At 37.4% G+C, this 20,894-nt stretch overlaps 1 protein-coding gene across 1 annotated transcript; it reads right to left on the bottom strand.

Moving 5' to 3' along the window:
* Positions 1-1,210: 1,210 nt before the first annotated feature.
* LOC308397119 (phospholipase B1, membrane-associated-like) lies at positions 1,211-17,757 on the bottom strand (the record flags this gene model as incomplete). The annotated part of the gene is made up of 41 exons (XM_080882848.1): positions 1,211-1,528; positions 2,257-2,331; positions 2,481-2,576; positions 2,654-2,758; positions 2,838-2,919; positions 3,171-3,265; positions 3,344-3,409; positions 3,491-3,571; positions 3,662-3,713; positions 3,803-3,902; positions 4,264-4,307; positions 4,392-4,459; positions 4,553-4,611; positions 6,166-6,226; positions 7,452-7,529; positions 7,702-7,773; positions 8,694-8,789; positions 10,082-10,186; positions 10,276-10,357; positions 10,497-10,597; positions 10,698-10,763; positions 10,855-10,935; positions 11,163-11,214; positions 11,416-11,524; positions 11,631-11,674; positions 11,788-11,861; positions 11,943-12,001; positions 12,464-12,524; positions 12,617-12,690; positions 12,806-12,881; positions 12,984-13,058; positions 13,914-14,021; positions 14,114-14,189; positions 14,509-14,570; positions 14,646-14,711; positions 15,120-15,200; positions 15,618-15,669; positions 15,755-15,839; positions 16,748-16,782; positions 16,868-16,928; positions 17,727-17,757. 41 exons carry the CDS (start codon positions 17,755-17,757, stop codon positions 1,253-1,255), a joined length of 3,222 nt encoding a protein of 1,073 aa, XP_080738974.1. The 3' UTR covers positions 1,211-1,252.
* Positions 17,758-20,894: the final 3,137 nt, after the last annotated feature.

The raw sequence follows: 20,894 nt of genomic DNA, 5'->3' as shown, positions 1-20,894 counted from the left end.
TAGAATTTAACCCTGAGGGACACCTTGCATACAGTAAAGATAGGGTGAATTACTATTCTTTATTTGTATGCATTTTTTTCTATCGGACAGATAAGACCGTATCCATTTAATGGTGTGATTACTAAAGTTAAATGTTTACAGCTAGATGGAGAGATTGTGGGGAGCTATGATAAGGATGAAAAGCGGCAAACCTGTGGAGGTATCGAGATGTCTGAGAGAGAAGGCAGTGGAGGAATCTCAACTTTTGTCTGATTGTTGTTTTCTATCCACTTTTCTCTGTTTTTGTCCTTAAATTGTATTAATGCATCTTTCAGCACATGGTGTGAAGTCATAATATTTGTCTCAGATGTGAAAGGGGACTGTCCAAAGTGATTAGAGAAAATAAGTCACTTTCCCCTGGGAGAAACTCTTCATCATAGTTTATTCAAGTCTTTTATTGAGAAAATTCCATCAAAGAAAAGAAAAAGATGTGATTTCCATAAACAAATCCAATAAATAATGTTTATCTATGTGATATAGACATACTATACATTATCAATATGTTCCAGTTCACCTTCTTAGTTTTCCATGTGTGCAACATTTGCTTACTGACATTAATGAGTAAGGTGGGAGTCACATTACATTTTCTTAATTTGCCCAATTGAGCGCTTTCTGAGATGCAGCCAGAAATGAGTGATCTTCAAAGTTACTCCAGTTCACCCTGAGAGTAGCATGATAATGAATAACAGTATGACAATACTGATAAGCTGAGCAACTTCATTATATAAATCCAAACCACAAATATCAAATTGCTGCTGGGTGCTATGAAAAGGTTAGAGGGATCACCAGAGCCAGTGGGATTTCTTCTCTAGAGAATATTTGCATATTTATACAAAGTTAATGCTTCACTTGTTGGACAAAAAAACTACTAGAAGATTTAAAAACACTCAATTCAACTCTGTTTTAAACAAATGAATCAAACCGCACTCAAATACTGTAGCATTTTTATTTCATCAATAAATAAAAATGGGTATGATGAGAGTGAAATGTACAAACTGTCAGGATTCATACATTTATTTAATTATGAATAGTTCAAAATGTCTGTGCAATACAAAGTAATTACAAACATTTCACACACCTGCTAGCACTTTTAAATAACATTTTAATAGTAAAATTAAATATTTGAGAGATGGCTTCAAACCTAAATTCCATCATGAAGTCTTGTCCAGATTTCAGCTCACTGATTTGATTCTTGACACGATTTTAGACAACATTAAAAAGCTGTTCCTTTCATTTCAAGCTCTTTTCTCTCTGCCTTGCTTTTGCGCCGATGACCGAGAGACAGAATTATCCAACAGGCAGCAAAACCCACCACTAAACCTACAATTCCCACAAGGACAGGCACCCACACAGGGGTGGAGGAGGGACAGTTGAGCACAGGGGCTGTTAACGCAGAGCTGGAACTGTGGGTGGAGTCTGTAAATGGAGTAGGTGTGGTTCCTGATGGACTTGGAAGACTGTTGATCTTTGTGAAGATAAACGGACTGGCCTATGGGAAAGATAAAATGGTTAAAAGCTCAAGAGCTGTCTATATGTAAGAATTTCTGAACTTTAGAGAAACACTGGAAATAAAAATTAATTTTGGGTGACATTGTGGAATAATCCACTAGATTTTTAAAATCGTTTGACATATTGTGAAATATTTTCTCCTATTCATCTTCACATGTCCATATTGGCATGATAGCATCACACAGTTGCTGCAGAATTTGTCGACTGCACGTCCATGTTAAAAAAAAAATCTCATTACACCACATCCCCAAGGTGTTCTTTTGGATTGAAATCTGCTGACTAGAGGCATTTGAGTACAGTAAACTCATTATCATGGTAAAAAAAACAAAAAAAACAACTTGAGATTATTTGAGCTCTGTCACATGGCACACTGTCCTGCTGGAAACAGCCATCAGAAGATGATTATACTGTTGTTATTAACAAAAAAAAAGGACATTGCTGTCAGGCTGTTTACACCAAGTTGTCCAGTTTTGGTGAATCAGTGGAAGTTGTAGCCTCAGTTTCCTGGTCTTAGCTGACAGGTGTGGCCCCTATATTTATATGTATATATATTTATAATATTTTTTGCTTTTTTTTATACTTTTGGTATTTTTTAAAATAAAAAAACTCTTTTTGAAATCATAGATTGTAAGTGGAATTAAATTAACTAATTATTAAATAGTTGTAGCAACATGATTAGTAGAATTTCTCTAAAATCTTCCTAAATACCTCAGAAGGACAGTGAATTTTGGAGCGGTCATATGTGAAGTTGTTGTAGGCCTGCTTTCTCCCTATAGGCTCTAACTGTAAGAAAGAAAGAAAAAGAGTTGAAATCTTTAAAATGGCAAGCCAAAAGAAAAGTTTGCACGGAGTTAATACTTTTTACTGAGTTAAAAGTTTGCATAGAGTATACCACCCTGCTTCAGTTTGGTTCATTATTTCCCGCAGCTCACCATGTTATTCCACAGACCAATGGCCATCTCAGCATGTGCTCGCTCACTGATGTGGAAACAGTCTACAGAGAAGAAACTTGTATCTGGCTCACCCTCCTGGTGAAAAAAATGAAAAAAGTACCAATATGGGTGCATTTGATAATTCGTGTTTGGTTTGTTTCTCAGTTACTCACTCCAATTTTAGGGATGAAGGAATTATGTAAAAATGGCTGAAGTACGACAGCAAAGTCTTCTTTTCCGTCATAGAGATCTCCAGATACAAGATACTGGAGCTCAGACTAAAGAAATATAACAGAAAGTATTTTTTTTTAAATAAAGAAGTTATTGAAATGATTTTAAAACAAACGGCTTCCCGACCTGGTACTCGTGATTGATTCGTTTCATCTCCTCAAGCTCTGGAGACTTTTCTGATGGGTTGATGACACAGGGACAGCTGGTCCTGGAAAAAAATCCTTTTAATATTGTGTTTTATTGTCCTTAGAAGGAATAACATTATCAGCTGACCAATTGAAATATGGTAATACAGTCGAAATGATACAGTCAACGCAAACATCATCTCCGAACAATCTCATCTGTAAAACAAAGGAACATTTATTTGTTCACATTTGAAAAAGTGATTTACATGACATATGTAAAATCCCAGTTTCATTCTATGAAAAGGTCAGAAAAGACACGCACTAGAAAACCAACCTCTGGATTAGTGAGCAGCCCAGAGTGTTCCTCGTAACTGATTTCAACAGATTTATCTGCATGATCTCCACGACATTAACCAACAACCTCGGTACCTAAAGATACATGGAGAGAAATGTAACTTAGTTAAACTCATGATAACAGTATAGTTCACTATTTTAAATATAACCTACCTCTTTGTAAAGCATATCCAAGCTGATCTTAAGATTATGGCTGTAGTTCTTGGGCGATAGATTATTCTACAGAGGTCAAGCACATGTTGTGTTATTGTTCCATAACTGTTGTTTGTGTACAATGCAGTAATTTGGGGGAACACTTACTTGATCAAAGCAGTAATTGCAGAGGTCATTGCCTCCAATGAATATTGTCACAAGTTTCCAGTCGTTTTCAAAATTCACCTCCTGTGGGGCACATGTACCAAAACTGATTATCAAAAACAAACAAATTGCTAAATGTAACTCATTTTTAAATCTAACTCGGTTTTCATGTACCGTATCTTCTCTTATGGCCTTGATGAGAGCTTGGACTTGTGATGGGATATCTCTGTGAACAAGTGAATACACAGACCGTTAACACGTTACAGAAAATGAAAGAGGGTTGGTGAAAGGTTTGTTTCACTGAGGTGTACATACGATGCCTTAACTCCAGGTTCAGCCATGTTGAAGTGTTTCTGCAATAACCCCTGACCTTTGGAAAAGCCTTTCAGAGAGGGGTTGAACTTCCTTAAGATGTCTGAGGAAATACAAATAAATGAGTAATGAGAATATGCAAGAATGGCGTTCTCCTTGTACACAGTGGGGTAATGATTTAACTTGGATGTCGTTTGGTATCATGTAATCTTTATTATTAAGTTGTATAGCAATTTCAAATCAAAATCTTTAACAGCAAATCAGAAATTGTTTTAAAAAGGCAAATTCCTGTAACATTTCTTTTCAGGCTTTATATTTTTGGGATGTTTTCAACAGTAAATCAGAGATTATTAGACATACGTATAACAGAAAGAATTGTCTAAAGACTTTAGATACCCCATAGAAACAGCTATTTCAGTCCCATAAAGTAACTGGTTTTTGCCCAACGAGTGGCATAAACTCACTTGGTAGTGTTGTGACTGTGTCCAGAGTATCATCACCTCCAATGCTTTAAGATATACGTGAAAAAAGCCAATCAGCAGTACATTGGTTTATAACAGTCAGCATCCTGTATAATGGGAATATATCATACCTCCATGATACTCCTTTATACTTTGTATTGAGCTCAAATATGTTCTTTGCTTTAGCACCAGTGCCTGTCTATGAAAACAAATATACCACACAGCAGTTTAAAGATGCAGAAAGTTTGTTTTTCTGCTTAAAAAGGGGGAATAATTATGTTATTGCACTTACTGTCACAGAGTCTCCTAGTGCTGCCACCACCTTAATGTCTGCTGGCCTCAGCTTGTGGACTAGGATATTCAAAGGGTTGAAAGGGTACTCAAAATTTGTACTTAAGTACAAGTATTGTTACATTGGTTAAATTGTACTAAATTACAAGTAAAAGTACTGGTGTTAAAAAATACCACTCAGAGTATTAATTACTTTTTACTGGTGGATGTTTTATTATGTCGTCAATAGCGGCCATTCGGTTCATTTCACCAGTATAAAATATCTATGTTCAAAGCACGTTTCTCAGATGAACAAGGTATAGAAAGGTCATTTGTTTTGTAAATAAATGTTTTCTAATTAAATGTAAATATAAAGCAGGAATTTATATCTACTAGAAGGAGAAAAGGAAAAACTGAAGAAAACAATGCTCGGGCATGCAGCATAGGATGGATTAAAATGCTGAGAAAGAACACAGAGGTCAAGGAACTTAATAATAACTTGGAGTGCAAGAACAATGGCATGCTCAGGAAAAACACAGAGCTCGAAAAACTTAGTAAGAAATTGAAGTGCAAAAACAATGAAATGCAGGTTCAAGAGCAAGAACTGGAGAAAACACATGATGACCTGCAGTGTACGCTTCTAGAAATCCAGAGCAGAAATCACGACTTAGAAGACATGTACAACAAAGTACAACAGAGGAATACAGACATGTAAGAAGCAAAGCTATTACAGGAGGCATCTAAAGATCTGAAGGAAAAGCTTGAAGAAAAACAAGCAAAATTAGAAGAACTGGAGAAAAAATGCAAGAAACTTGAGGAGGAAATGGCAGTAACAATCAAAGAACTGAAAACCCTCATCCTACAGAAAAAAGAGCTCCAGGAACAGTGCCTGCTGAAGAAGGCAAAAAAAGAAGAAACGCTTCTGTTTTTTCTGGAGGAGGGACCCTCCTGCTTCTTCACTTGATCACTCCTTTAAAGGGAGTTTTTCTTAACCACTGTCGCCTTGTGCTTGCTCAGAGTGGATTGTTGGGAGTTTCTCTCCTCCTTTCTCTTTCCTCCTTTATATCCCTTTCTTTTCACCTCCCCTCTTCTCCCTTTCTCTCCTACCACCTCTCCATCACTCCCCATTTTTTCTTTCTCCCCTCCCTTCCTCATCATTTTTCTTTTCTTTGTTCACCCTCCCTTAACTTATTCTTAACTAACAATAAATATAATCAACCATATTTTTACTTGTGTCAAATCAATGTCTTCATTTAAGAATAATTCATCTTAAGAACAAAACCAACAAATGTGTGATAGCTCTGTGTGTTGATGGAGTGACACATTTATGTCTTACATTTTAGTGGGTCTTTTATTGTTGGGTCTTTACAATACAATATAAAGCACCTTGAGGCAACTGTTATGGTGATTTGACACTATATAAATAAAATTGAATTAAATTGAATTTTAGTTTAGCCTTATAGGTTATCATAGTTTTAGTTCTTGCAAAGTTTGGTACTTTAGCTTAAAGTTTTTGGCTTTTAAGTTCCCTGGTTCCAAAATCTATCCAGCTTTTTGAAATTGGGATTGCATTAAGTGGATGATAGTGGACACGTCTTGTGTGTGTGTCTGTGTGTATGTGGGTGTCCATCTTACCTGAAGTTGGCACAGTGTCAGATGGTCCAATATTTACACAGGAAAAGTCACTTCCCCAGTTCTGAAAGAATAAATACCAAAAATATTTTAATCAGACCTCATTAATCAGAACATTTAGCTTTCGTGAAGCATCAGTATAATAACATTTCTTAAAAACAATATTTGTGTCTTTTAACCTTTAAAAATGGAAAGTCTGCCCAAGCATTGCACCGGTTTCTATCTAATGCTTACCCAAAGAAAATAAGCAGACATTAATTAGATTTTAGTGGTTTTCTATCATTGGGGCTAAGATCTGGAGAATCACTGCTTTATTCGGCCTTGAAGCAAGCATTTGTAAATGAGGGAAATACACATACACAACAAAAGTGCATAAAGCTTGTAACAATAATAAGAGATACTAGCAGAATTATAGAAATAATTAAAAATAAGGAGAATACTGGAAACCAATTCCAAAATATCCACATGTCTAACCCAAGTCCCTGGCACAAGATAAACCATCATAAGCCCTCGGGCTGCTCATTACTGGCATCTATTTTAGTTATCTAGATAAGTGTTAAGCAGTTCTGAGCTTCCTCTGAGACCCAACAGACTCTGGTGCATGACTAAAAAAGCCCAAACCCTAAAAAAAGGGAGTCTGTTTACTAGGGTTTAAACAATCTTATAGCTTTAATGTTGTGTGTAATTTGAATGTGTGCTTTGAGACAAGCCCTGGCATTTATGACAATCACAAGCTTTGTATGTTGACCAAAAGATGAGCTTTAGGTCAAGCAGTCAAAATGATCTTCCAGGGTGAGGAGCTCAGTCATTCAAAAAGAGCTCAGAGCAGAGCCTACTACTATTTCAGTCCACACCACTACACATCGAAAGGAGGCATATGAGTTCATTCAGGCAACTGACCATTCCTCCTTTAAGCCTCCAAGGGGAGTGTTTTTGGGTATGTCCTGTCAGGAGAAGGCCCCAGGAGAGAACCAGAACACACAGGAAAGATGGCTAGCTTGGGAACAGCTAACACCTGAATGAGGTAGACGAGGTAGCTAGGGGGAGAGAGGTCTGGACACTTCTGCTTAGACTTCTGTCCTAGTAACTTTAACCCAGATAAATGACAGAAGTTGGGTGGTTCAAAAGCTCTGATTGACACTTGGTAGGTTGATAATAGGTAGGTTGCTCATTTTAATGGCCCATTCAGGTCTTTGGCTCTTAAACAATAAAATATTTTAATCGTGATAGAAGTTGCTGGTTTTCTTTTTTGGATAAAGACCTTAAAAACCTGGAAGTTAGATACTCACTGTATTAGGCTGAGGTGTTGGGGAGGGACTGGAATAGATGTAATTGCTGTTGTTGTAGGTCCGAATATAAAGTGAAGTCTGGGGATAAAAAGAACTTAAATTAAATGTGATGTATAGTGATTACAAAGAGATGCGTATCTATAGAGGCTAGAGTCTAGACAAAGAAACCACAACATTTGTAATCTAAGCTAAGTTTGAATAGCAATTTTTCCAACGAGGATTTACAAAGACATGTTGACTTGTCTCCTACCTTACTTGGGCATTTCAGGCCAGTGGATACAGAAAAGTCCTGTAAAGAAGTCTTGTTGCCCAGTGGCTCCAACTTTGAGAGTAAAAAAAAAAAAGTGATTTGTGCACACAGCATGTTAAGTATAATGATTAGAGCAAATAAGCTTTATAGTGTTTATAATCATGTTAGGATAATGTTCAGTACCAATAAGTCAGTGGAAGTTTAACAGTCTGTTAAATAGTCAAGATTACGTCTAACAGATACAGTTTTGTTAGTCGGTATAAATTCTTATATCCTTGTGTCTCAAGGGTACAGAAAATATATATTATTCTTTATAAGCTCAGCTACTCATACTAGTAATGTAGTTTTATCAGCTGATATTTACAATGTTCCTGCCTTTTACACATAGCATCAGTAGCTATAATGGCATTGTTGAGGGAGCACATAGTGGTTTTTACCCACCACTAAGTACTTTGAAAGCCTGTAATTCAGAAAATTTCCATAGTACTAGTTCCATTAGATATAATACAGTTATTATATAATGTTCTGATTCTGGGTGGGGGGGTGAAACACTGTTGTTTTCCATGCAGTGACCCACTTATTAATATTTTCATGAAGCAGAACAACATCCCCAACAGTCATTAATAATGCAGTCAACAGCAAAATGGCATGTGTGCAAAATACTGTAACAGCCTCTTTTTGTTTACGAAAGAAGGTAAGTGCTGCTGTTTGTGATGGCTGACCCCACTGAGGCTCTTCAGTGGCACAGGCAGAGATGTCAAAAGAAATATAAAAATCCTTGCTGATGTGGCACAATTAGAAGCACATGAAACAGCTGAAGTGTGGCAACTACGTCTTTATTGGTGCTTGACAAACACATGTTCAGTCGGAATCAAATACTCATGTCATATTATGTTGCTTTTGTAGTAATAAAAGTATCAAATAGCAAAAATATATACGGGTCAGAATAAGTGTTTTACAAAAAGAGTCCCTTTTGTTTGCCATATATTTACCATGTTGTTCCAAAGGGAGCGAGCCATCATGGTCTGGGCCTTCTGGCTGACGTGGAAGCAGTCAGCACTAAAAAAAGAGCGATCAGGGCGGCCATCCTGAGAAAAACGCACAATAAATATGTAAATGTTAAGATTTTTGGACTACTTGCATCGGTCAGAATATAACTACTGTGTTAGATATCTGATCAGGACCAGGAGATCTTTCAAAATACAAAAACAAACAAAAGAAACAAAAGAAAGAATCTGCAGTATTTTCTTTTCTTTTTAAAATGTCAATAAAGCTGTTTTTGTAAGAACTTAGGATTTAACATTGACCTTAATCGTTAAGGGAGCAATTTGTCATTTTGAGAAATGTACTTTTAAAATACACAATCTGAACTGTTCTAAGGAGCAATCCACTCTAAAATGATAAAGATCACATAAAGACACGATCATTATACAGATTAAATCAAACCACTGAAACCAGACAGAATAGAGTGACCTTTAGAGGTGGATTTTTAACTTTGGAATAGTATCAGTCAATCAATCAATCAATCACAAGTATATTTAGTATGTTTCTGTTTATTCGTGGTTAAGGATTTGTTGTCTCATGTATAGTTTGAGTTCCATGTGTTATTTTCTGTCTACCTCTCAGTGTTGAGTTTGTGTCTTTGTGTAGTGATTTCGTGTTTCCTGTTTTATTGTGAAGGTCTGCTTCTAATGTGAGTGTATTGTTTTACTTCCCTTGTCTCATCTCGTTAATTACTTCCAGCTGTGTCCCCCACCTGTGTGTAATCTCCCTGTGTTTCTCTGAGTGTATTTAAGTCGGGTCTTCTGTTGTAGTAGTTGCTGGTCCGTCTGTATATCCACCGTGTTTCATCTGTGTGTTCTCCCTGCTGTCCATCGTCGTTCATGTTCATGTACATGTTCGTGTTCTGGTTCGTGTTTTGTAGTTTAGTTGTTCTCAGTTTAGATAGTCTGCAGTCCCATTTGCCGTTTTACTATTTTGTACTTTATTTTCAATAAACCACCTTCACACCTTTACAAGTGCCTGCGATTGGATCCTCCTTTATTATCTCCACACGGCTCACCCCACTCGCCGTGACACAAACAATTTCTCACAAGAATTTCTACAGAAATTCAATAGTCCTTTCTCTTGTTAGCTAGTATTTAAAATTTGACATCTTTTGTTGATGATTTAAGGTAATCAAAATTAGACCTTATGCTTTGCAGAATAATTTACAGAATTGCTTGAACAGATTCTGTGGAAGCCATTGATTCAGTGGTTTTATAGTGGAATAACGACAAAATCCTTGTGTACTGCTGCAGGGGCCATGTTGTTACATACTGGATAAGGTGAACTGTGGATAAACACCCGTAAATCCTGTGCTCTGTGCTTTATTACTGACCGGCAGCCTGGGGAAAATGATGTCTCTGAAAAAAGGCTGGATAACCACAGTGAAGTCTGAGCGAGTGTCATACTGGCCGGACTCCACGAGTTCATGTAATGCTCGCTGAAATATAGAGAAAACAATGACGATCAATGGGGACTGACTTTAGGGCTCCTTTTTTAATGAGATTTCCTTTTTCTGGACTTTTCTACCTGATAGCTTCTGTTCAGGTCTTCCAACATTTGAAGAGCCTCAGAGTTGGACTTTGGCAAAATAACGCAAGGACACATAATCCTGGAGAGATAACAAGGGGTTACACAACAGTTTAAGATTATTTATGAAATGATAACTGTGGACGATAAAAAGAGCAACTGAGCAATGCATTACCTACATATTTTTTTTATATCTCATAATACAAAAAAGTGATACTCACTTCACCAGCCAGGTTGGGCATTTAAGTGAGGGATCTTTGTGCATTTCTCTTAGTTGTGTTATCTGCAGAGGCTCTACTAAGTTCACCAGAGCCCGAGGCACCTATCAGACATTAGCTAAGTTAATACTAATGCTAACACTGACCAGGACCAGCATACATACTGCATCTATATAAATGTGACAGCCTGCCTGATGATTTTACCTCCTTGTGAAGATAATCCAGGCTTTCTCGGACATTGCGAACATAATTTTCTGTAGAGTAACGTAGCTGCAAACCAAGATATAACATTTTTGGGTTTGGTGACCGTTTTGGCTCTTTAAAAATGACCTATGAGTTCTTACTACATGCCAGTACTTACAGAGTTGTAGCAGTGCTCACACAGGTCATTTCCTCCAATGAAAAAGGTGATCACCTTCCAGTCTGATTCAAAGTTGATCCTCTGCAACATGCACAAATGTGAAGATAGATAGATAGATAGATAGATAGATAGATAGATAGATAGATAGATAGATAGATAGATAGATAGATAGATAGATAGATAGATAGATAGATAGATAGATAGATAGATAGATAGATAGATAGATAGATAGATAGATAGATAGATAGATAGATCTATCGAGTTGGTAAGTAAAAATATTGTTAAAGATCAAATATCTTTAAACATACAGAGTCATTCTTCATTCTTTCCACCAGAGCACGCACTTGGGTTGGTACATCACTAAAAACACAGTAAAAGACAATTCTTTGATGGTTAAAGAGTCATTTTATCGAAGTTGAACCATTAACATCAACAAAACTTTTAAACAGCAAAAACAACAGCTGTACTCATTCAGTATAGAAAAACATATTCTACAAGCTGATCACTCATGTATCACCTGTAACAAATCTCTAGGCAGGTATTTGTGCTAAAAGGACTCACTGGCTTTTTGCTCCCGCCACAGCCTGGTTAAGGAATGCTTGAGGTGTGTCCTGCTGACCCGTGTCAACAGAGTAGCCCGTCAGGTTTTGGCTGAAATATTTCAAGATGTCTGTAATAACAATAATAATGAACAACAATGAATAGTAATAACAATCAAGGAAAAAAAAATTCACACGTAATGTTGAGCAATGTGTTTGGTTATCTAAATGACTCACTGGGCAGAGTGGTGACGCTAGTCAGGTTTTCATCTCCACCAATGCTGGGAAATAGACATGAAGTTAAATACATGAATGATGTGACACACTAGCCCAGGAAGTTTAATAGTAGTATTTTGCTGCAACATTAAGGGATACCTGAAGAGTCCTGACTCACCTCCAGGATAAACCTCTGTATTGACGCAAGACATCCAGGATATCAGATGGCCTGGATGCAATGCCATTGCCTGCCTGAAAAACAGCAGGTTTTAAAAACTTTTATGATCAACTTATTCAATTCTAAATAACGAGAAGTTGATAAGAATGACTCACTGTCAACGAATCGCCAACAGCAGCAACAACTTTGACGTCTCCAGGTCTGAGTTTGTGGACTGCAAAAAACAGAAGAAATGGTCAGAATAATAAATAAAATTAATAAGACAAGTGTAGAATAATATTGTATTTAGAATACACATAAATACAAAATATATAAAATTAAACTTCCTACAAATATTGTATACTAGTATCAATGTACTGGGAGGTACTATTAGGATGATTTGAAAGGGCAGATTTAAAGAACACTTTACATTTTACAGACTGAGGAAACCAAGACATCTCACAAAAAACAACAAAAACAAAGCTCCATCATAAAGCATCTTAGATTGTGACTTGAAGTTTGTACAGTGTCAGAGGTATTACTTTGTAGTTTTTAGTCCCATGTGCTAAAGTGGGGAATAAATGAATAACCTTCAATATGTTATATAAAAAGCCAGATCTTGGATAAAATCAGTTTTACTTTTTTGCTCATTTAAGGTCACCTAAGTGCTCAAGAAAAGCCTTTAATGTCATCTTACCTGAAGTGGGTGTGGAAGGTGAGGGACTTAAGTCCTCACAGGGCATATCTGTCCCTGTAAACTGAGCAGTCACACAGAGCACAATCAGAAATTGACAGGAAGCGTGCAAAGCTGGCCCAAAGCTGGTTCGGGTTGGCTGTAGACAAAACTCACAGGCTCCAGGAGAGGAGAGCTATTGCTGTGGTGATATGACGGAGAGTTTCCTTCTGTCCTCAGGTAGGGTCGTTCTTAAGGGAGGGAGACAGATAAGGAGGAGGAATATGCTGCACAGAATCATCATCTGTAAATACAGTGTGTCTAATGTGATTACCATATATGTAAGTGGGTTTTCTGTAAAATTACTCACCTCGCTTGGACATGGCAATGTGAAGATCTTACCATTGTCCTCTGGTTCATATTGGGCAACTGTGACCTGCAGCTAAGAGACAAAAGGCTCATTGTTTTCATGTCTGGGATACCGAGAAGAGTAACTGGGTGTGAAAGTGCCAGTGCATTCGACTTTGAGAGTCCCAAGCCTCACCAGGTTTGTCCACATCTGCACCAACAGTTTATCTTTGTGCTGTAATGCTTCAGACTCAGTGAGATGCTTCCCTCTCTGTTAAAAGCAAGAAAGACAGACAATGTACAGTGCATAAAAAATATCTTCAGTTCAGTTCAGGAAGATAAACACAGACATTTAATATCATCTACCGAGAAGACAAAGTCTTTGTACTCTTTGGGAGTCGATTTTCACAGATGCTGGGATGAGACACAAATCCCTGTGGGACTTAATCAGGAAGAGTATCCTGCATAAAAACGCCTGCTAAACCACTGTGCGAACTACCTGCTGTGGTGATCCCTTGTGACGTAGGGAGCACCTGAAAGTAGTTTTTATATAATGCATACAAATAGACTACAACACTCGATTTAATATCACCCTGATGGGCCTTCTTGAAGCCCTTTAGTTTTACTACACTAACTGTTTTAGCTCCCTATCACATCCCTTTAACCTTTCTGATTGGCTTCCCTTCATAAACAGAAGGTCTAAAGAGATAGTGGCTGGGGCTTGTATATTCAGAAGCTAATGTTAAAGTGCTCCTCACAGATACACATCCACAAAAAAAAACTGTTAGAAAAGGAAGTTGACTTCATGTTCAATTTGACCAACTGCTGTTGCAACAAAATGGATGAAGAAAAGTTAAATAGGTCACTATTTAATAAATTTTTGCTCTCTCAAGCCTTATAAAGAGAAAGGTTGGGTGAATTTCTTCAATCACAATAAAAATGTTCGGGTTTTGCCCGGTAAAAATGTGTCAGCATAGGCTCTAGCATTTTTTTTTTGATGACAGAAATGATCACAGTAAACTGCAGGTGTGACTAAGGCACTAATAAAGATTTGGGTTTGCAAAATAGTGCAATTGAAAGGATTTATAGGAGAATAAAAGGATGATATGATCTGAATTTAACTCACAGCAATAAATGATGGGTCTGTGATGAAAGGTATATCCTGAAGGGTAGCAGTGAAGTCTTTTCTGTCACTGTACCAGTGTTTCTGTACCAACAGCTCATCCAAAGATTCCTGGAAAAAGGGAGTTTAGGAACAACATTTATCAGCAAGAGGTTAGCTATACCCTCAAGCGAATCCAAACACTATTTGAAATAAGGACAAACCTGCAGAGACTGAGTCAGCACGGCTCTCAGGAGCCTGAGCTCCCCTTCACTGTTTGTTTCCAAACACTGGCCTGATCTGTCAGTAAAACACATTTACTCATTAAAACTTAATATGGATCCTCCTGTTTAAAGGAAAACAATCTACCCCAACAGTGAATAATTAAAAAATGAAAATAAAACTATTAAAGGAAACAAGTAAACGGGTTAAGAACATAACATTCTCTAACTTGACAGCAGTGACATTTTGTATTGCCACACTGACTTATCATCATGTCATCTAATTAATTTATTTTCCTGGGAAAAAAAGATCTTAATTCCTTTTACATCTTCAACACATGCACGCCATCTGTTTTGATGTCATTCTCTAAAGGTCAGGGAAGAAAAAGTGAACTTACTTGCTCTGCATAGTGTCATGCTCTCCATCCCATAATGCAACACTGACAATGGTCCGTTTGAGCTGTAGCACAGTTTTTGCAAATTTTATGAACACATTGTAAGTAAAATCGCTTCCTGCGTATAATATGAAACATACCCGAGAATGCAGCAACTGCAGAGCCTTATCCACCTCTTTGACCACTGCCGCGATAATTGATGAGACCTGCAGTACAAACACAACAGACTCCATGAACTCCTAGTGACTTTAATGCTACTTTTTTACAACAAGAGAGTCACCAGTACAGTCACTTGTTTGTTTGGTTGTCGGCTAATACTTTAATGTGTTATGTGAATCAAATTATAGGAAATGCTAAGTAGCCAAAAAACGCTATAGAAGGCAACCTTTGCAATAGCAACAGTGACAACATATCTACAGAACAAATTTTATTTGCATATATGAAGGAAAGTTGGGATAGTGCAAGTCTGAAACTGATAAGAATTGATAGCATGGGCTCTGTAACTACAGTATTAAGGCAACAAAGTCTATAAAACATGAATAACAAGGGATTTGGACTCTGGGCATTGAGCTCTTGAAGATTAAGGAACCTCAGTAAGGTCTTTCACTGTTTACCTGCTGGTCCTCACAGGCACAAAACTGATCCAGCTGAACAAAGAGAAGCACCAACTTCCAGTCCCGATTCACATTGGGAGCCTGTTGGGGGTGAAGTCACTGCTGGTTACTTTTGAACTTGAAATAATTTTAATTTGAACCTGTAAGAAACACCATGCACTGGTACATGTTTAGTAAATTGTATGGCAAGTATGATCTTTAGATATTTTTCTCAGGGCACAGCAGGTTAAAACAACACCTGTTCAAACATATAGTTCTGCAAAATTTCCAGTTTTTAATAATTAAATCAATAATGAGAGAATATATTTTGTTTTCTGGTGTGTGTTTTTTTAACAAACACTGAATTATATATATTTTTTCTGAGAAGGTTGGTTAGAATACTTTTATTGTGAATATTTAATATTTCCCTCATTTCCAAATAAGCTATATCTTCTTGATTCACCATGGAAAGCATAAAATCAAATTTTATCCTTAAGGTTGGAAAATGCAAGAATATACCTGACTGTTCTGTAGATAGAGGGACAGTTTCTTTGCCTGATCCACCAGAGTGCTACAAAAATAAAATAACATGAAGGAGTTAAGCCATCATATGCAATCATAGCTTTTCCTCATGAGCCAAAAAGTACACACTGTACCTGTGTTGTATAGGCTGAGAGGTGTAAAGGTTTGTTTCCTCTGAGAGGTGACTAATCAGTTCAGGATTGAACAGAACCATCAGCTCTGGTTGAGAGAAGGTAACACAAGTTTAACATTAGCACTTATTTTTACCCTATTTTCACTCTTGAACTCATAGGGTAGCTTTGCATGATTCACAGTTCAAAATAAGCTCTAAAAGCAGAATTGTGTCCCCTGTACTGGGCCTTATTGCAGTAGATCACTTTGAAGTGGCTGTGTGTTAGTGCTAGATAAATTCATTTCTATTAAATTGAACTGAACTAGAGCTACAAGAGCTGAAACACTTTTTAAACTCTTCTGCCTTTAAGCCAACTTCCTTTCTAAATGGCTGCCTCTCATAAACAGAAAGTTTGAACAACATGTGGGCTGAAAAATCTGTGCTCACAGCTAGAACTATGTGTCTTAGATGGGCATATTAGATAATATCTATGTATTAAAATATCATACAGGCCCAAGAGTAGAAAGATTGAAAAAGAGGCCAATATTTACTATCCTAAATCTCTTAAACGCAAGAGTTTACTGCTCACCTTCAATCACAGTACAGTATCTTTGTTTTATTCTGTGTGGCTGTTAAAACTAGTTTAGGTTTAAGCTTTCTGACTGCAGATTAATCATAAAAATTAATTTGCCCTGCCAAGTTGACGTGAACATGATAGCAGTGTTTTTGTAACAGTAACTATCACGTTGTGTCCATATCAGTGCTGTATAGATAAAGCACTGTGGTATAACAGGAAAAAATTATTAGCCTCGTGACATGAGTGTATTTAGTAAGGTGCTGTAATTCTAGTGAGGGTAAAGCTTGGATCAAGCCATTTGGTTACTTTTATATTATCCCAGAGACACTTGAACACATTGAAGCTCTCACATTATGTCCCACGGGAAGCCCAGAAAAACAACAGCGACTTTATTAGGTACACATATAATGTCAGAAGCTGTTAAAGATATATACTTACCTCTAAGTCTTGATACAACTGAGGACAGCTCAGTGCTGTAGAAAAGGACCAAAGTGTGAATTTCTAATTTTGTGTAGGTTTTCACTGTGCTATCACAGCTGAACAGTAAACTGTGCTCACCTGCGCATGTGAAGTCCAATGGCGGAAAGCAGACCCACATCTGAGGGCCTAACAACATTAACTGAAAAAATTGCAAAAAATAAAATGATGCAGCTGATTAGCCTAGTTACCAAATCTGGGTAAAGGTATGAATGGTAAATGGCCTGTATTTGTATATAGCACTTTACTAGTCCCTAAGGACCCCAAAGCGCTTCACACAACCAGTCATCCACCCATTCACACACTGGTGATGGCAAGCTACATTGTAGCCACAGACAGAGGCGAGGCTGCTGGACACTGGCGCCACCGGGACCTCTGACCACCACCAGTAGGCAACGAGTGAAGGACACAACGACCAAGACCGTCCAAGCTGGGGCTCGAACCGGCAATCTTCCGATTACAAGGCAAACTCCCAACTCTTGAGCCACGATCGTCCCATGATGGTGTTACATTAGTGTGTGCAGCAGGGAAGTTGTTTTATTTATTTATATATATACATTTATTATAACCTACATTTATTTATATCCCAGTAAAAGTTTTAAAAAGTGTGATAACAGGAAAGTTTACTAAAACTATCAAATCTAGTAATCATGCTAAACGTTCTACTCAGACTTAATCATTACACCTACATCGATCTCCCAGTGCAGCTTTTGTGTTGTTGTTGTTAATGCAAGAGGATGTTTAGGACTACAGTAATGAGTCAGCAGAGCTTTATGCACTATGTACCTCAGCACTCACCGACCCTGCTCTGTACTTTTGCGTGGTCAGACACTTCATGGCTGAGTTGTAGTTTATCATAAAGATCAGTATTATAGTGTCAGCTGTAGAGCTTTGTTCTCCTCGAAGGCTGTTCATAAAACCATATGATTGTCTAATTTACCAGTTGAAGGAGGCTCCTGCGAAGGGATCATCTGAGAGCACGGCAGTCCGACTGCTAGAAAACGTGAAGAGATAACAAATGATAAAAATGCTTCAAAGTACAGAAGTTCAAGGCCCTGAGGAGCATTTTTGGCAAAAGTATTACTCTTTATTCAATTGCAGACTTGGCTCAAATCCACTCTTGGTTGGAAAAGAGGAGCACAACAAACACAAACATCTTCTTCCTGTATTGCTATCACTCTTACCAACTGGACAGTCATATACTGAATATTTTAATTTTACTTAAATTATTTTTTTAATAACTATAGTAACTATATAAATAACTATAGCAGCAAATATACATCAAAATCCAATAATTTCAACTAAACCTCCAAAATAAGCAAATAAATAGTACAAGTAGTAATGTTAGTATTAACAGACTGAGTTAAAAATAGCTTATTTTAACACCTGACTTCTGCAAAATTTACTTTAGGTAAATCGTACATAATTCCTACATTTCATGCAGAACCTTTTCAAAATATATATTTATAATTTGTCAAATTGAAACAAAACATCATCATAACAAACATGAAACATGAGCATTAGATTGAGCTATAGTAACAGTGGAGACCTGATGTCCACGTGAGACCCAGCAGAGAGATCAGAAGCAGCTGCTGAAGCATCTTATTTTTTAATGTTGTTTTCATTTATCTTCTGTATGGCTTTCTTTCCTGCCTGCTCTCTCAGCTTACAGTAAGCTGTCTTTCTCTGTTATTATCAGTTATACTTAGTCAGTTAATTATAGCTGTCATAAATCCTCATGCAGGGAAGGGACTATCCTATTTGTTCAAAGGACACAGCTTGAAGATGATATATGATATATGATGATATAATGACACTGATAAGCTCAAAGAAAGTAAGAAAGTAATGGGTTTGAATTTGCTTTTCTGTGTGGAGTATACCTGTGTGGCTTCCAAAGACATGCTTGTTAGGTTAACTAATGAATTTGTTGGCTGTAGGTGTGAGTGTGAATGGTTGCCTATCTCTATGTGTTGCACCTATGGCAGAGTGGCAGAAAGGAGAGGTCAGAGAATATGTCTGTGAAGGTTCTCAGTCATCCAGGTCATCGTAGTCTGAGGAGCTTGGAAAGAAAAGCATCTGGACTTCTTTAAGTTTCCTTGAAGATGTTTCCCCTCTCACCCAAAAAGCTTCTTCAGTTCTAAGAGCAATTGGTGGACAGTCCCAGATAGGGCTTAAATACTGGGACTCTCCACCATGGACTTGTCGGAGAAAAGAAGCAACTTCAGAAGTAATGCACAAAGTTTCGGAGCCTTTGTATCAGGCACTGAAATGAGAAAAGTAAACTGGCAGATTGCACTAAAGTAGTAAATCTACTGAAAAACCCATGAATACGGGGAAGTATTGGAATAGTTTTCATAAAAGTCACAATAAAACCCCTCAAATCCCTGATTAGTGGCAAAACAAGAGAGTGGCAAAAATAGATAACAAGGAAAAAAGACAATGCATGGAGAAATGACTGCCTTCACATATGACACTAAGTGGAATGATTGACAATCAGTCCAATGTTCCTGATTGTTTTTCTGGCTGTTCAGAGCACATTAGTCTAACGTGACAGCAGATGCAACGAGTCCTCTCAGAGATTAAAGAGCTACACGTGTTGAAGGAAACTGTTTCCAGGGCCTACTCCGTGGATCGGCTTCCTCTGAGGCGTGGACGTCTATCAGCAGAGAATGTACCTTCACCTATCAGCAGAGAATGTCCCTTAGTCTGTAACACAGTCAAATATATTCTCAAGTAATATTCAAGCATGCCATTCAGCGTGTTAGTACGAGCAGCTCGGGAGCAGCTTGGGAGAACAAGAAAACAGAGACTGCTTTAGATTGTCTTCCCAAAGTGACTCAACTTTATTCACAAGTACAACAGTTTATATAGAGGGTAAAATTCATGAGACAGCAGATTATCAGTTTAAACCAGTACAGACCAAGATAAGGCAGCGTCTTCCTGCCCTTGGGTGAAGAAGCATCCTTTGTGTAGTGTATCAGTTCAGCTACAATTGTGATTATCTCAGCGACATATTTTCAAGGCACAAAACAAAGAGTTCTTACATTAGTGAAATCTGAAACAAACCATTTGGCCTCAACAGGCGTCTCCTAAAAGATTAAGAAACTAATGTAGCTGAGGGAGTGATCTCTGTGGTATTTCAACCTTGTACCAGCCTGTGATTCTCACACATCAATTCTTGGGTCAAAGAGAAAAATAACTAAAACAAAGGGGCCTTATTGAATGACAGAGTTTTCCTGCATAATGTCACTATAAAACAATATCCAGTAAATGCTACCATGGTACTAAAATACCTAACACGTGTTATTCTGGAAAACTGGCTTGACTCACTATAACATAGGAAATGGGTTTTAGGGGGCTGACGAAAGTCTGACGAAGAGATATAAAGTGCCATGGAAGGAGAATGAGGCTACAGAATGAAAGCTGGTGCAGGTGGTGCAAGTATGCTGTGGTTCTATTTTGAATGGACACATTCCTGGGTAAATCCCATTGGTTAATCTTGGTTGTAAGGTAAACCGACTGTTTACTGCAAGATTAGCACAATGGAAAATTTGACTAAAAATAAACCGGTCTGCAGTTTTTGCTCACAAGCACGCGATTCAACCTTCGTTGACATATTTACCTTTACTTTAAAATGAAGAAAACATATGAAAAGTACATTTAACAAAGGAGAAATTTACTACAAAGGACACTTTCTGTACAGTTTAAGGGTAGTTGTACTTCATGTATCAAAAAAAAAAAAATCAAAGAAGGTAATCTATCTAGCAATGAACTGGTGGATTTATGCTTCAATTGGCAGGAACGAAATATACCACAACATCCAGTCATGTGGGTCTGATAAAGGGTTTCTATTTTGGTATGACGTGTTGCTCCCTAGTGGTCAAAGGTAGGAGCTGCGTCAAGCTACTAAATAGTATGGAAAACGTTGGAGAGAACGAAACTTCAAAATAAAAGCCTTTATTTTAAGAAGATGCTGAAAGAAAGTAGGTTTATGACTACTGTTCCAATTAAGATGTTTTTCAGGGCACTAACATTTATAATTAAATATTATTTACACAAATGTTTCAGTATTAAAAAAATAAAGTTTCGATTCGGATTTATTTTTAAG

This window comes from Rhamphochromis sp. 'chilingali' (genome assembly GCF_963969265.1).
Source record: "Rhamphochromis sp. 'chilingali' genome assembly, chromosome: 5".
Classification (NCBI taxonomy): domain Eukaryota; kingdom Metazoa; phylum Chordata; class Actinopteri; order Cichliformes; family Cichlidae; genus Rhamphochromis; species Rhamphochromis sp. 'chilingali'.
This window is presented reverse-complemented; position numbering and strand designations above follow the sequence as displayed.